The 16,906-nt window shown below is 44.2% G+C and overlaps 1 protein-coding gene across 1 annotated transcript in view; it reads left to right on the forward strand.

Moving 5' to 3' along the window:
- Positions 1-16,906, forward strand: part of LOC311126153 (rho guanine nucleotide exchange factor 39-like) — a gene marked incomplete at its 3' end in the record, with an annotated part of 115,246 nt that overhangs the window by 50,401 nt on the left and 47,939 nt on the right. The window contains 1 exon segment of the mRNA XM_084200172.1: positions 7,417-7,487. Coding sequence (XP_084056298.1) covers positions 7,417-7,487 — 71 coding nt within the window.

The following is a 16,906-nucleotide window of genomic DNA, read 5'->3' on the forward strand; positions in this document are numbered from 1 at the left end:
GGGTCTAGGTGTTTGTTCTGTTTAACTCAGTCTAGAACAGATGGGTCTAGGTGTTTGGTCTGTTTAACTCAGTCTAGAACAGATGGGTCTAGGTGTTTGGTCTGTTTAACTCAGTCTAGAACAGATGGGTCTAGGTGTTTGTTCTGTTTAACTCAGTCTAGAACAGATGGGTCTAGGTGTTTGTTCTGTTTAACTCAGTCTAGAACAGATGGGTCTAGGTGTTTGTTCTGTTTAACTCAGTCTAGAACAGATGGGTCTAGGTGTTTGGTCTGTTTAACTCAGTCTAGAACAGATGGGTCTAGGTGTTTGGTCTGTTTAACTCAGTCTAGAACAGATGGGTCTAGGTGTTTGTTCTGTTTAACTCAGTCTAGAACAGATGGGTCTAGGTGTTTGTTCTGTTTAACTCAGTCTAGAACAGATGGGTCTAGGTGTTTGTTCTGTTTAACTCAGTCTAGAACAGATGGGTCTAGGTGTTTGTTCTGTTTAACTCAGTCTAGAACAGATGGGTCTAGGTGTTTGTTCTGTTTAACTCTGTCTAGAACAGATGGGTCTAGGTGTTTGTTCTGTTTAACTCAGTCTAGAACAGATGGGTCTAGGTGTTTGGTCTGTTTAACTCAGTCTAGAACAGATGGGTCTAGGTGTTTGTTCTGTTTAACTCTGTCTAGAACAGATGGTTCTAGGTGTTTGTTCTGTTTAACTCAGTCTAGAACAGATGGGTCTAGGTGTTTGTTCTGTTTAACTCAGTCTAGAACAGATGGGTCTAGGTGTTTGTTCTGTTTAACTCAGTCTAGAACAGATGGGTCTAGGTGTTTGTTCTGTTTAACTCAGTCTAAAACAGATGGGTCTAGGTGTTTGGTCTGTTTAACTCAGTCTAGAACAGATGGGTCTAGGTGTTTGTTCTGTTTAACTCAGTCTAGAACAGATGGTTCTAGGTGTTTGTTCTGTTTAACTCAGTCTAGAACAGATGGGTCTAGGTGTTTGGTCTGTTTAACTCAGTCTAGAACAGATGGGTCTAGGTGTTTGTTCTGTTTAACTCAGTCTAGAACAGATGGGTCTAGGTGTTTGGTCTGTTTAACTCTGTCTAGAACAGATGGGTCTAGGTGTTTGTTCTGTTTAACTCAGTCTAGAACAGATGGGTCTAGGTGTTTGGTCTGTTTAACTCTGTCTAGAACAGATGGGTCTAGGTGTTTGGTCTGTTTAACTCAGTCTAGAACAGATGGGTCTAGGTGTTTGGTCTGTTTAACTCAGTCTAGAACAGATGGGTCTAGGTGTTCTGTTACTTTAACTCAGTCTAGAACAGATGGGTCTAGGTGTTTGTTCTGTTTAACTCAGTCTAGAACAGATGGGTCTAGGTGTTCTGTTACTTTAACTCAGTCTAGAACAGATGGGTCTAGGTGTTTGTTCTGTTTAACTCAGTCTAGAACAGATGGGTCTAGGTGATTGTTCTGTTTAACTCAGTCTAGAACAGATGGGTCTAGGTGTTTGTTCTGTTTAACTCAGTCTAGAACAGATGGGTCTAGGTGTTTGTTCTGTTTAACTCTGTCTAGAACAGATGGTTCTAGGTGTTTGTTCTGTTTAACTCAGTCTAGAACAGATGGGTCTAGGTGTTTGTTCTGTTTAACTCAGTCTAGAACAGATGGGTCTAGGTGTTTGTTCTGTTTAACTCAGTCTAGAACAGATGGGTCTAGGTGTTTGTTCTGTTTAACTCTGTCTAGAACAGATGGTTCTAGGTGTTTGTTCTGTTTAACTCAGTCTAGAACAGATGGTTCTAGGTGTTTGTTCTGTTTAACTCAGTCTAGAACAGATGGGTCTAGGTGTTTGTTCTGTTTAACTCAGTCTAGAACAGATGGGTCTAGGTGTTTGTTCTGTTTAACTCAGTCTAGAACAGATGGTTCTAGGTGTTTGTTCTGTTTAACTCAGTCTAGAACAGATGGGTCTAGGTGTTTGTTCTGTTTAACTCAGTCTAGAACAGATGGGTCTAGGTGTTTGTTCTGTTTAACTCTGTCTAGAACAGATGGGTCTAGGTGTTTGTTCTGTTTAACTCAGTCTAGAACAGATGGGTCTAGGTGTTTGTTCTGTTTAACTCAGTCTAGAACAGATGGGTCTAGGTGTTTGTTCTGTTTAACTCAGTCTAGAACAGATGGGTCTAGGTGTTTGGTCTGTTTAACTCAGTCTAGAACAGATGGGTCTAGGTGTTTGGTCTGTTTAACTCAGTCTAGAACAGATGGGTCTAGGTGTTTGGTCTGTTTAACTCAGTCTAGAACAGATGGGTCTAGGTGTTTGTTCTGTTTAACTCAGTCTAGAACAGATGGGTCTAGGTGTTTGTTCTGTTTAACTCAGTCTAGAACAGATGGGTCTAGGTGTTTGTTCTGTTTAACTCAGTCTAGAACAGATGGGTCTAGGTGTTTGGTCTGTTTAACTCAGTCTAGAACAGATGGGTCTAGGTGTTTGGTCTGTTTAACTCAGTCTAGAACAGATGGGTCTAGGTGTTTGTTCTGTTTAACTCAGTCTAGAACAGATGGGTCTAGGTGTTTGTTCTGTTTAACTCAGTCTAGAACAGATGGGTCTAGGTGTTTGTTCTGTTTAACTCAGTCTAGAACAGATGGGTCTAGGTGTTTGTTCTGTTTAACTCAGTCTAGAACAGATGGGTCTAGGTGTTTGTTCTGTTTAACTCAGTCTAGAACAGATGGGTCTAGGTGTTTGGTCTGTTTAACTCAGTCTAGAACAGATGGGTCTAGGTGTTTGTTCTGTTTAACTCAGTCTAGAACAGATGGGTCTAGGTGTTTGTTCTGTTTAACTCAGTCTAGAACAGATGGGTCTAGGTGTTTGGTCTGTTTAACTCAGTCTAGAACAGATGGGTCTAGGTGTTTGTTCTGTTTAACTCAGTCTAGAACAGATGGTTCTAGGTGTTTGTTCTGTTTAACTCAGTCTAGAACAGATGGGTCTAGGTGTTTTGTTCTGTTTAACTCAGTCTAGAACAGATGGGTCTAGGTGTTTGTTCTGTTTAACTCAGTCTAGAACAGATGGGTCTAGGTGTTTGTTCTGTTTAACTCAGTCTAGAACAGATGGGTCTAGGTGTTTTGTTCTGTTTAACTCAGTCTAGAACAGATGGGTCTAGGTGTTTGTTCTGTTTAACTCAGTCTAGAACAGATGGGTCTAGGTGTTTGTTCTGTTTAACTCAGTCTAGAACAGATGGGTCTAGGTGTTTGTTCTGTTTAACTCAGTCTAGAACAGATGGGTCTAGGTGTTTGTTCTGTTTAACTCAGTCTAGAACAGATGGGTCTAGGTGTTTGGTCTGTTTAACTCAGTCTAGAACAGATGGGTCTAGGTGTTTTGTTATGTTTAACTCAGTCTAGAACAGATGGGTCTAGGTGTTTTGTTCTGTTTAACTCTGTCTAGAACAGATGGGTCTAGGTGTTTGGTCTGTTTAACTCAGTCTAGAACAGATGGGTCTAGGTGTTTGGTCTGTTTAACTCAGTCTAGAACAGATGGGTCTAGGTGTTTTGTTCTGTTTAACTCTGTCTAGAACAGATGGGTCTAGGTGTTTGGTCTGTTTAACTCAGTCTAGAACAGATGGGTCTAGGTGTTTGTTCTGTTTAACTCAGTCTAGAACAGATGGGTCTAGGTGTTTGTTCTGTTTAACTCAGTCTAGAACAGATGGGTCTAGGTGTTTTGTTCTGTTTAACTCAGTCTAGAACAGATGGGTCTAGGTGTTTGGTCTGTTTAACTCTGTCTAGAACAGATGGGTCTAGGTGTTTGTTCTGTTTAACTCAGTCTAGAACAGATGGGTCTAGGTGTTTGTTCTGTTTAACTCAGTCTAGAACAGATGGGTCTAGGTGTTTGTTCTGTTTAACTCAGTCTAGAACAGATGGGTCTAGGTGTTTGTTCTGTTTAACTCAGTCTAGAACAGATGGGTCTAGGTGTTTGGTCTGTTTAACTCAGTCTAGAACAGATGGGTCTAGGTGTTTGTTCTGTTTAACTCAGTCTAGAACAGATGGTTCTAGGTGTTTGGTCTTACTCAGGTGGAACCAACACACAACTGTTCTAAATTCAATATAATGAAGCAACACCATTCCACAGCATCTCCCAGTCTTAAGATCTTAATGTGAAAGGCTTTGGCTGATCCTGTGTTCACCACCCTCAGTAAAGATTAAGGCACCCCTCCTTTCTCTGTTTCTGTGGAACAGCAGAACATCTCTTGAGGACGTAGAAAGGGAGGAAGGAGTGAGTGTGTAGCGTACTGAGACTTTCCTTTCTCTCTCCTGCCCTCCTCTCTCTCTCCCCCTCTCTCTCCTTCCCTCTCCTCTCTCTCTCCTTCCCTCTCCTCTATCTCTCCTTCCCCCCTCCTCTCTCTCTCCCCCTCTCTCTCCTTCCCTCTCCTCTATCTCTCCTTCCCTCTCCTCTCTCTCTCCTTCTCTCTCTCCTGGGGGTTTGGAGATGACATAGCCTAATACAGACAATCCTGCATGGTTGTTTCTGACACTGTTCAGATGAAGGGAATTAACCTGTAATTCACCCCAGCAGCCTCAACTCAGACAGAGGTGTGTAACCTACTGTAGCTGCTGGTAAAGACTCAGACAGAGGTGTGTAACCTACTGTAGCTGCTGGTAAAGACTCAGACAGAGGTGTGTAACCTACTGTAGCTGCTGGTAAAGACTCAGACAGAGGTGTGTAACCTACTGTAGCTGCTGGTAAAGACTCAGACAGAGGTGTGTAACCTACTGTAGCTGCTGGTAAAGACTCAGACAGAGGTGTGTAACCTACTGCTGGTAAAGACTCAGACAGAGGTGTGTAACCTACTGTAGCTGCTGGTAAAGACTCAGACAGAGGTGTGTAACCTACTGTAGCTGCTGGTAAAGACTCAGACAGAGGTGTGTAACCTACTGCTGGTAAAGACTCAGACAGAGGTGTGTAACCTACTGTAGCTGCTGGTAAAGACTCAGACAGAGGTGTGTAACCTACTGTAGCTGCTGGTAAAGACTCAGACAGAGGTGTGTAACCTACTGTAGCTGCTGGTAAAGACTCAGACAGAGGTGTGTAGCCTACTGTAGCTGCTGGTAAAGACTCAGACAGAGGTGGAACCTACTGTAGCTGCTGGTAAAGACTCAGACAGAGGTGTGTAACCTACTGTAGCTGCTGGTAAAGACTCAGACAGAGGTGTGTAACCTACTGTAGCTGCTGGTAAAGACTCAGACAGAGGTGTGTAACCTACTGTAGCTGCTGGTAAAGACTCAGACAGAGGTGTGTAACCTACTGTAGCTGCTGGTAAAGACTCAGACAGAGGTGTGTAACCTACTGTAGCTGCTGGTAAAGACTCAGACAGAGGTGTGTAACCTACTGTAGCTGCTGGTAAAGACTCAGACAGAGGTGTGTAACCTACTGTAGCTGCTGGTAAAGACTCAGACAGAGGTGTGTGTAACCTACTGTAGCTGCTGGTAAAGACTCAGACAGAGGTGTGTAACCTACTGTAGCTGCTGGTAAAGACTCAGACAGAGGTGTGTAACCTACTGTAGCTGCTGGTAAAGACTCAGACAGAGGTGTGTAACCTACTGTAGCTGCTGGTAAAGACTCAGACAGAGGTGTGTGTAACCTACTGTAGCTGCTGGTAAAGACTCAGACAGAGGTGTGTAACCTACTGTAGCTGCTGGTAAAGACTCAGACAGAGGTGTGTAACCTACTGTAGCTGCCGGTAAAGACTCAGACAGAGGTGTGTAACCTACTGTAGCTGCCGGTAAAGACTCAGACAGAGGTGTGTAACCTACTGTAGCTGCTGGTAAAGACTCAGACAGAGGTGTGTAACCTACTGTAGCTGCTGGTAAAGACTCAGACAGAGGTGTGTAACCTACTGCTGGTAAAGACTCAGACAGAGGTGTGTAACCTACTGTAGCTGCTGGTAAAGACTCAGACAGAGGTGTGTAACCTACTGTAGCTGCTGGTAAAGACTCAGACAGAGGTGTGTAACCTACTGTAGCTGCTGGTAAAGACTCAGACAGAGGTGTGTAACCTACTGTAGCTGCTGGTAAAGACTCAGACAGAGGTGTGTAACCTACTGTAGCTGCTGGTAAAGACTCAGACAGAGGTGTGTAACCTACTGTAGCTGCTGGTAAAGACTCAGACAGAGGTGTGTAACCTACTGTAGCTGCCGGTAAAGACTCAGACAGAGGTGTGTAACCTACTGTAGCTGCCGGTAAAGACTCAGACAGAGGTGTGTAACCTACTGTAGCTGCTGGTAAAGACTCAGACAGAGGTGTGTAACCTACTGTAGCTGCTGGTAAAGACTCAGACAGAGGTGTGTAACCTACTGTAGCTGCTGGTAAAGACTCAGACAGAGGTGTGTAACCTACTGTAGCTGCTGGTAAAGACTCAGACAGAGATGTGTAGCCTACTGTAGCTGCTGGTAAAGACTCAGACAGAGGTGTGTAACCTACTGCTGGTAAAGACTCAGACAGAGGTGTGTAACCTACTGTAGCTGCTGGTAAAGACTCAGACAGAGGTGTGTAACCTACTGTAGCTGCTGGTAAAGACTCAGACAGAGGTGTGTGTAACCTACTGTAGCTGCTGGTAAAGACTCAGACAGAGGTGTGTGTAACCTACTGTAGCTGCTGGTAAAGACTCAGACAGAGGTGTGTAACCTACTGTAGCTGCTGGTAAAGACTCAGACAGAGGTGTGTAACCTACTGTAGCTGCTGGTAAAGACTCAGACAGAGGTGTGTAACCTACTGTAGCTGCTGGTAAAGACTCAGACAGAGGTGTGTAACCTACTGTAGCTGCTGGTAAAGACTCAGACAGAGGTGTGTAACCTACTGTAGCTGCTGGTAAAGACTCAGACAGAGGTGTGTAACCTACTGTAGCTGCTGGTAAAGACTCAGACAGAGGTGTGTAACCTACTGCTGGTAAAGACTCAGACAACCCCATAGTAGAATAGTTGACCTATTTACCTAGTAATGTAATGGTGTTATTAAACTAAACCAGACAACCCCATAGTAGAATAGTTGACCTATTTACCTAGTAATGTAATGGTGTTATTAAACTAAACCAGACACCCCCATAGTAGAATAGTTGACCTATTTACCTAGTCATGTAATGGTGTTATTAAACTAAACCAGACACCCCCATAGTAGAATAGTTGACCTATTTACCTAGTAATGTAATGGTGTTATTAAACTAAACCAGACACCCCCATAGTAGAATAGTTGACCTAGTGTCTTTTTACACTGACAGGACGGGTCTTGGTTGTTTGGAGGAAGTTGACAAACAATGTCTTACTTCTCTGAACACACACACAACCTACCGTCTGGCTGCTTGAATAGTAATGTCCCATCTGCTTACTCTAAACTCTCTGGTTGTTTTACTGTTTGGATTTAGATTTGACCTTTTGTTGACCTTGTTTATCTGTATCTCTTCTCTTGTTGTTAGGTACAAGCATTTCTTACGGGATCTGACAGAGAACACTAGTCCAGACTACCCCGAGTTCCAACCGCTTTCAAGTAAGTGTCTCTGCTCCCCCTGCTGCACTGCTCAGCTCAATAATCACCGTCTGCATCCCAAATGGCATCCCTATGTAGTGCACTACTTTTTGACCAGGGCCCCTGTCACCATATAGGGAATAGGGGTGTCTGTCGTTTGGGACTCAGCCACTGTTATCCTTCAAGGTAAATACAGTGTCTATGGATTAACCTCAGCGACGTTTATAGTCTTTTAAACCTTTACATGTTAGTCATTTAGCAGACGCTCTTATCCAGAGCCACTTACAGTTAGTGAGTGCATACATTTTATTTTTATTTTTTTCATACTGGCCCCCCGTGGGAATCGAACCCACAACCCTGGCGTTGCAAACGCCATGCTCTACAACCCTGGATTCGAACCAGGATGTCAAGTGGCACAGCTAGCGCTGCGATGCGGTGCCTTAGACCACTGCGCCACTCGGGAGACCAATATAGTTCGATCTCTCTTATAGTCAAGAGATCGGTCTCAACGCTGCAGACTCGGGGCTGCGTCTCATATGGCACCCTATTCCCTATGTAGTGCACTACTTTTGCAGAGAGCACTATGGGCCCTAATTATAAAGGTGGTACACTACGTAGAGGTCGGGTCGTTCAGGGTCATTTCAGCCAGCCATAACACCCACCATCTCAGATTGCTCTGAAATCATTCCTGTAGTTTTGAAACAGATAAGAGAAGCATTGCTGCAACGTTGTTTTGTTGAAATGTAAATTAAGCTAATCGATTGCACCCAAATTGGCCATTTTATTTTACAGGATTCGTACACTGAACAAAAATATAAACGCAACATGTAAAGTGTTGGTCCCATGTTTCATGAGCGGAAATAAAAGATCCCAGAAATGTTCCATATGTACAAAAAGCTTATTTCTCTAAAATGTTTTGCACAAATTTGTTTACATTCCTGTTAGTGAGCATTTCTGCTTTGCCAAGATAATCCATCTACCTGACAGGTGTGGCATATCAAGAAGCTGATTAAACAGCATGACCATTACAGAGGTGCACCTTGTGCTACGGACAATAAAAGGCCACTCTAAAATGTGCAGTTTTGTCACACAACACAATGCCATAGATATCTCATGTTTTGAGGGAGCGTGCAATTGGCATGCTGACTGCAGGAATGTCCACCAGAGCTGTTGCCAGATAATTTAATGTTGATTTCTCTACCATAAGCGTCGTTTTAGAGAATTTGGCAGTACGTCCAACCGGCCTCACAACCGCAGACCACGTGTGGGCGAGTGGTTTGCTGATGTCAACCTTGTGAACAGAGTGCCCCATGGTGGCGGTGGGGTTATGATATGGGCAGGCATAAGCTACGGACAACGAACACAATTGCATTTTATCGATTGCAATTTAAATGCACAGAAATACCGTAACGAGATCCTGAGGCCCATTGTTGTGCCATTAATCCGCCTCATCACCTCATGTTTCAGCATGATAATGCACGGCCCCATGTCGCAAGGATCTGTACACAATTCTTGGAAACTGAAAATGTCCCAGTTCTTCCATGGCCTGCATACTCACCAGACATGTCACCTATATTGAGCATGTTTGGGATGCTCTGTATCGACGTGTACGACAGCATGTGTTCCAGTTCCCGGCAATATCCAGCAACTTCGCACAGCCATTGAAGAGGAGTGGGACAACATTCCACAAGCCACAATCAACAGCCAGATCAACTCTATATGTGAATGAGATGTGTCGCGCTGCATGAGGCAAATGGTGGTCACACCAGATACTGACTGGTTTTCTGATTCAAGCCCCTACTTTTTTTTTTAAGGTACAGTATCTGTTACCAACAGATGCATATCAGTATTCCCAGTCATGTGAAATCCATAGATTAGGGCCTAATTTATTTATTTAAATTGAATAAATGAACTGTAACTCAGTCAAATCTTCGAAATTGTTGCATAAATATAGAACGTCACGTCCGATTTTGACCAAACTTTTTTCGTAACAATGAGTTAGACATGAGGAATCCAAAGAAATCCACCCTTGTACCCCCCACACCCCAGGCCCAACAACGAGCGTATGGTATCAGTTCTCTATGTTTGACAAGTAGTATGGAGCTGCAGCTTGGAGTATTGTTTCTTCATCCTATGTAATGTACAGTCGTGGTCAAAAGTTTTGAGAATGACACAAGTATTGGTCTTCACAAAGTTCGCTGCTTCAGTGTTATGAGGTATTTTTGTCAGATCGTACTATGGTATACTGAAGTATAATTACAAGCATTCCATAAGTGTCAAATGCTTTTATTGACAATTACATTACGTTTATGCAAAGAGTCAATATTTGCAGTGTTGACCCTTCTTTTTCAAGACCTCTGCAATCCGCCCTGGCATGCTGTCAATTAACTTCTGGGCCACATCCTGACTGATGGCAGCCCATTCTTGCATAATCAATGCTTGGAGTTGTCAGAATATGTGGGTTTTTGTTTGTCCACCTGCCTCTTGAGGATCGACCACAAGTTCTCAATGGGATTAAGATCTGTGGAGTTTCCTGGCCATGGACCCCAAAAAAAATAACAGTCCTCAGCAGTCCAATCCCGGTACCTTTTGCAGAATATCAGTCTGTCCCTGATGTTTTTCCTGGAGAGAGGTGGCTTCTTTGCTGCCCTTCTTGACACCAAGCCATCCTCCAAAAGTCTTTGCCTCACTGTGCTTGCAAATGCACTCAGACCTGCCTGCTGCCATTCCTGAGCAAGCTCTGCACTGGTGGTGCCCCGGTCCCGCAGCTGAATCAACTTTAGGAGACAGTCCTGGCGCTTGCTGGACTTTCTTGGGCGCCCTGATGCCTTCTTCACAACAATTGAACCTCTCTCCTTGAAGTTCTTGATGATCCGATAAATGGTTGATTTAGGTGCAATCTTACTAGCCGGAATATCCTTGCCTGTGAAGCCATTTTTGTAAAAAGCAATGATGACGGCACATGTTTCCTTGCAGGTAACCATGGTTAACAGAGGAAGAACAATGATTTCAAGCACCACCATCCTTTTAAAGCTTCCAATCTGTTATTCTAACTAAATCAGCATGACAGAGTGATCTCCAGCCTTGTCCTCATCAACACTCTCACCTGTGTTAACGAGAGAATCACTGACAGCTGGTCCTTTTGTGACAGGGCTAAAATGCAGTGGAAGTGTTTTTTTGGAATTAAGTTCATTTTCATGGCAAAGAGGGACTTTGCAATTAATTGCAATTAATCTGATAACTCTTCATGACATTCTGGAGTGTATGCAAATTGCCATAATCAAAACGGAGGCAGCAGACTTTGTGAAAATTAGTATTTGTGTCATTCTCAACACTTCTGACCACGACTGTATTCCCAGTGAATTTGGTGATGGTTTTAGACATTGAAGTTGTTAGGTTTATGTCCCATGTTACATCCTGCTATTACCAGGTTCTGACCATTTTAGATGGTGCTGTTCCAGGTGCTATATAAAAAATAAAAAGCATTTGTGGCACAAATCCAATGCAAGTCAATGTTACCTGTATTAGTATTTTCACGCTTCATGTCAGAATCGTCCTAAAGTATATACTGTATTTAAAAAAAAAATATCATTTGGAACATCACCATCTAGTTGTCAGAACCAGGTAATATCAGGATGTAGGATGGGACATAAACCTAACAACTTCAATGACTAATTTCTCTGAACAGCAGAATAGAAATAGCATTAGCTGGGAATGGCGTTACATAGGATGAAGAAACAATACTCCAAGCCACAGCTCCATACTGCTTGTCAGACATAGAGAACTGATACTATATACTCACTGTTTGGGTGGGATCTAGGGGTGTGGGGTCCGTGGGTGGCATTCGACCAATCTTTTGATTTCTTATGTCTAACTCCATTGTAAAAAAAAATATATATATTAATAAATATGTTTTGTCCAAATCGTATATGAATCCTATAAATTAAAATGGCAAATTTTGGTGCAATCAATTAGCTGAATTTTTCAAAGATCAAATTATATTTCAACAATATAATGCCACAGGAATGATAATCATATCTGTTTCAAACAACTGAAACTATTTCAGAACAATTTGAGATGGTTGGCTCTTTCTTGTGCTTTTTGAGATGGAACGACACATAGGGACCAGGATGCCATTTGGGATACACACTCACATTTGCACATCATGTGAGTTTGATGTTTGATGTGCAGCTCTCTTCACCATTCTTAGTTAGTCAGGATTGTTTCCCAGTTTGTCAGCACCGAACACGTCTAACAAAAGTGATGTGACTGTGATGATGAGCTGAACACATCTAACAGCAGCAGTGGGCTCAGTACAGGCTGGGAGGACAGCAGTGGGCTCAGTACAGGATGTTCTGGGAGGACAGCAGTGGGCTCAGTACAGGCTGGGAGGACAGCAGTGGGCTCAGTACAGGATGTTCTGGGAGAACAGCAGTGGGCTCAGTACAGGCTGGGAGGACAGCAGTGGGCTCAGTACAGGATGTTCTGGGAGAACAGCAGTGGGCTCAGTACAGGCTGGGAGGACAGCAGTGGGCTCAGTACAGGTTGGGAGGAGGATATAGCAGTGGGCTCAGTACAGGATGTTCTGGGAGGATATAGCAGTGGGCTCAGTACAGACTGGGAGGACAGCAGTGGGCTCAGTACAGGCTGGGAGGACAGCAGTGGGCTCAGTACAGGCTGGGAGGACAGCAGTGGGCTCAGTACAGGCTGGGAGGACAGCAGTGGGCTCAGTACAGGCTGGGAGGATAGCAGTGGGCTCAGTACAGGCTGGGAGAATAGCAGTGGGCTCAGTACAAGCTGGGAGGACAGCAGTGGGTTCAGTACAGGATGTTCTGGGAGGATATAGCAGTGGGCTCAGTACAGGATGTTCTGGGAGGATATAGCTGTGGGCTCAGTCCAGGATGTTCTGGGAGGATATAGGTGTGGGCTCAGTCCAGGATGTTCTGGGAGGATATAGCAGTGGGCTCAGTCCAGGATGTTCTGGGAGGATATAGCAGTGGGCTCAGTCCAGGATGTTCTGGGAGGATATAGCAGTGGGCTCAGTACAGGATGTTCTGGGAGGAGGATATAGCAGTGGGCTGAGGACAGGATGTTATGGGAGGATATAGCAGTGGGCTCAGTACAGGATGTTCTGGGAGGATATAGCAGTGGGCTCAGTACAGGATGTTCTGGGAGGATATAGCAGTGGGCTCAGTCCATGATGTTCTGGGAGGTTATAGCAGTGGGCTCAGTCCAGGATGTTATGGGAGGATATAGCAGTGGGCTCAGTCCAGGATGTTCTGGGAGGATATAACAGTTTGCTCAGTCCAGGATGTTCTGGGAGGAGGATATAGCAGTGGGCTGAGGACAGGATGTTCTGGGAGGATATAGCAGTGGGCTCAGTACAGGATGTTCTGAGAGGATATAGCAGTGGGCTCAGTCACAGATGTTCTGGGAGGATATAGCAGTGGGCTCAGTACAGGATGTTCTGGGAGGATATTGCAGTGGGCTCAGTCCATGATGTTCTTGGAGGATATAGCAGTGGGCTCAGTCCAGGATATTCTGGGAGGATATAGCAGTGGGCTCAGTCCATGATGTTCTGGGAGGTTATAGCAGTGGGCTCAGTCCAGGATGTTCTGGGAGGATATAGCAGTGGGCTCAGTCCAGGATGTTCTGGGAGGATATAACAGTTTGCTCAGTCCAGGATGTTCTGGGAGGATATAGCAGTGGGCTCAGTCCAGGATGTTCTGGGAGGATATAGCAGTGGGCTCAGTCCATGATGTTCTGGGAGGATATAGCAGTGGGCTCAGTCCAGGATATTCTGGGAGGATATAGCAGTGGGCTCAGTACAGGATGTTCTGGGAGGATATAGCAGTGGGCTCAGTCCATGATGTTCTGGGTGTATATAGCAGTGGGCTCAGTCCAGGATGTTCTGGGAGGATATAGCAGTGGGCTCAGTACAGGATGTTATGGGAGGATATAGCAGTGGGCTCAGTACAGGATGTTCTGGGAGGATATAGCAGTGGGCTCAGTACAGGATGTTCTGGGAGGATATAGCAGTGGGCTCAGTCCATGATGTTCTGGGAGGATATAGCAGTGGGCTCAGTCCAGGATGTTCTGGGAGGATATAGCAGTGGGCTCAGTCCAGGATGTTCTGGGAGGATATAGCAGTGGACTCAGTCCTGGATGTTCTGGGAGGATATAGCAGTGGGCTCAGTCCTGGATGTTCTGGGAGGATATAGCAGTGGACTCAGTCCTGGATGTTCTGGGAGGATATAGCAGTGGGCTCAGTCCTGGATGTTCTGGGAGGATAGGATGAAAGCACTGTGGTAAAGCTCAACATTAGTCTAAATTCTCAATGTCTATTTTGACGTAATTAATGGGGACCAGATCTGAGGATATTAAGCGGAGCGATATATTAATATATAAAATCTTCATCTCATCTCCAACATCAACAGAGAGAAGCACACCACCCCGATAATGACTAATTCCAATCCTCAAATAAACAGCGAATCCGACTTAAGCGCAAATGTACACAAGGAATTATTTATGGGTATCAATTAAAATCTTCATTGGCTGCGTGCTGCTTTTGCTTACAAATGAAACTCACTGGTAAGATGAAGGTACATCTCTGAATGCTCTCTCTCTCCTCTCCTCCATCTCTCTCTCCTCTCCTCCATCCCTCTCTTCTCTCCTCTCCTCTTCCTCGCCCTCATTAGCGCTGCTTTTTTAAAACTCTTCAGCTTTTTATGAGGAAAGGAAGAAAAGCTAAGTTTTGTTAGCCTGGTTGTATTGTAAAGGGAATTATTTAGAAATAGCACCAGACAGATCACATTGTATCTGATTAGGAAGCTGACTAGCTGAGAGACTCGGGAGGCTTTGTTGTTTTCTGTTTTCTATTCTCCTCTTGTTGTTTTGTTTGTCTTTCTCACATTAACACACACACACACACATAGACACACACATAGACACACACACACACACACACACAGACACACACACACACACACACACACACACACACATAGACACACACACACACACACACACACACACACACACACACACACACACACACACACACACACACACACACACACATAGACACACACACACACACACACAGACACACACACACACACACACATAGACACACACATAGACACACACATAGACACACACACACACACACACACACACACACACACACACATAGACACACACACACATAGACACACACACACACACATAGACACACACACACACACATAGACACACACACACACACATAGACACACATAGAGACACACACACACACACACACACACACACACACACATAGAGACACACACACACACACACATAGACACACACATAGACACACACACACACACACACACACACCAGCGGCTGATCTTAACTCTTGAAGTACCAACAGCGTTGGTTAGAATGGTTGTAATTGCCGTACTTCAAGAGTTTTCATCAGCCGCTGGTGTGTGTGTGTTAATGTGACCTCACACTGCACTCTTAATATGCTCGCCCCCGAACCACCAACCCGCCACGAACCACTCGACACAACGCACCCCCTTTAAAAAACACTCCAACCCTGTCAAAATATTCATTTGAAGAAGTTAACGTCATGAAGCACCCTTTTAACTGCGTACTATTTAAACATAGTTGATCAATTAAATAATGACATGTTAATAAAAACGTGGAGTGAAGCGTATTCTCAGAATGAGTATTGGGTTTATGTTTGTATTGTTAATGTGAAGGCTGCATCTGAAATGGTACGCATATGGGCCCTGGTCTAAAGTAGTGCACTACATAGGGAATAGGGTGCCATTCTCTGGTCTAAAGTAGTGCACTACATAGGGAATAGGGTGCCATTCTCTGGTCTAAAGTAGTGCACTACATAGGGAATAGGGTGCCATTCTCTGGTCTAAAGTAGTGCACTATATAGGGAATAAGGTGTCATTCTCTGGTCTAAAGTAGTGCACTATATAGGGAATAGGGTGCCATTCTCTGGTCTAAAGTAGTGCACTACATAGGGAATAGGGTGCCATTCTCTGGTCTAAAGTAGTGCACTACATAGGGAATAGGGTGCCATTCTCTGGTCTAAAGTAGTGCACTATATAGGGAATAGGGTGCCATTCTCTGGTCTAAAGTAGTGCACTACATAGGGAATAGGGTGCCATTCTCTGGTCTAAAGTAGTGCACTACATAGGGAATAGGGTGCCATTCTCTGGTCTAAAGTAGTGCACTACATAGGGAATAGGGTACCATTCTCTGGTCTAAAGTAGTGCACTATATAGGGAATAGGGTGCCATTCTCTGGTCTAAAGTAGTGCACTATATAGGGAATAGGGTGCCATTTGGGACGCATCCACAACTGAACTGATCTGAGGCAACAGCGCTGAAATTATCAAGTTGTTTTTATTAAGAGGCAATAAGACAAATAATGAAGAATATTCAGAAACCAAAGAAACTGCCTCTCGGCCTCTCTCCAACCCAGATGCTTTATTTGGTCTTTGGTTTAGTAACGTTGTGACTGTTGTGAAGATAAGTGCCCCAATTAGGACGGGATTATTTGATCTATTTTAGAGAAAAAGAGGAAACTGCCTCGAGGCTCGAGCATCATCGTGTTCATACACTTGTGGTTGCACCCCAAATGGCACCCTGTTCACTACATAGTGCACTACTTTTGACTGGGGCTCTGGTCTAAAGTAGTGCACTACATAGGGAATAGGGTGCCATTCTCTGGTCTAAAGTAGTGCACTACATAGGGAATAGGGTGCCATTCTCTGGTCTAAAGTAGTGCACTACATAGGGAATAGGGTACCATTCTCTGGTCTAAAGTAGTGCACTATATAGGGAATAGGGTGCCATTCTCTGGTCTAAAGTAGTGCACTATATAGGGAATAGGGTGCCATTTGGGACGCATCCACAACTGAACTGATCTGAGGCAACAGCGCTGAAATTATCAAGTTGTTTTTATTAAGAGGCAATAAGACAAATAATGAAGAATATTCAGAAACCAAAGAAACAGCCTCTCGGCCTCTCTCCAACCCAGATGCTTTATTTGGTCTTTGGTTTGTAATGTTGTGAAGATAAGCGCCCCAATTAGGACGGGATTATTTGATCTATTTTAGAGAAAAAGAGGAAACTGCCTCGAGGCTCGAGCATCATCGTGTTCATACACTTGTGGTTGCACCCCAAATGGCACCCTGTTCACTACATAGTGCACTACTTTTGACTGGGGCTCTGGTCTAAAGTAGTGCACTATATAGGGAATAGGGTGCTGTTTGGGAAGTAGACTGACTGTTGTTGCAACGCGACTTTAAAAAACAAGAAGCAGAAAGTTGGGTTTGAAATTAGACTCCATTTGTCTGTTTGTTGGATGTTATTTTGGACGTGTTAAGGATGTAGACGTCTACTGCAATTATTATAAGCTGGGACTACATC

Source organism: Coregonus lavaretus, assembly GCF_964263955.1.
Source record: "Coregonus lavaretus genome assembly, contig: HAP1_SCAFFOLD_296, whole genome shotgun sequence".
NCBI classification, from domain to species: Eukaryota; Metazoa; Chordata; class Actinopteri; order Salmoniformes; family Salmonidae; genus Coregonus; species Coregonus lavaretus.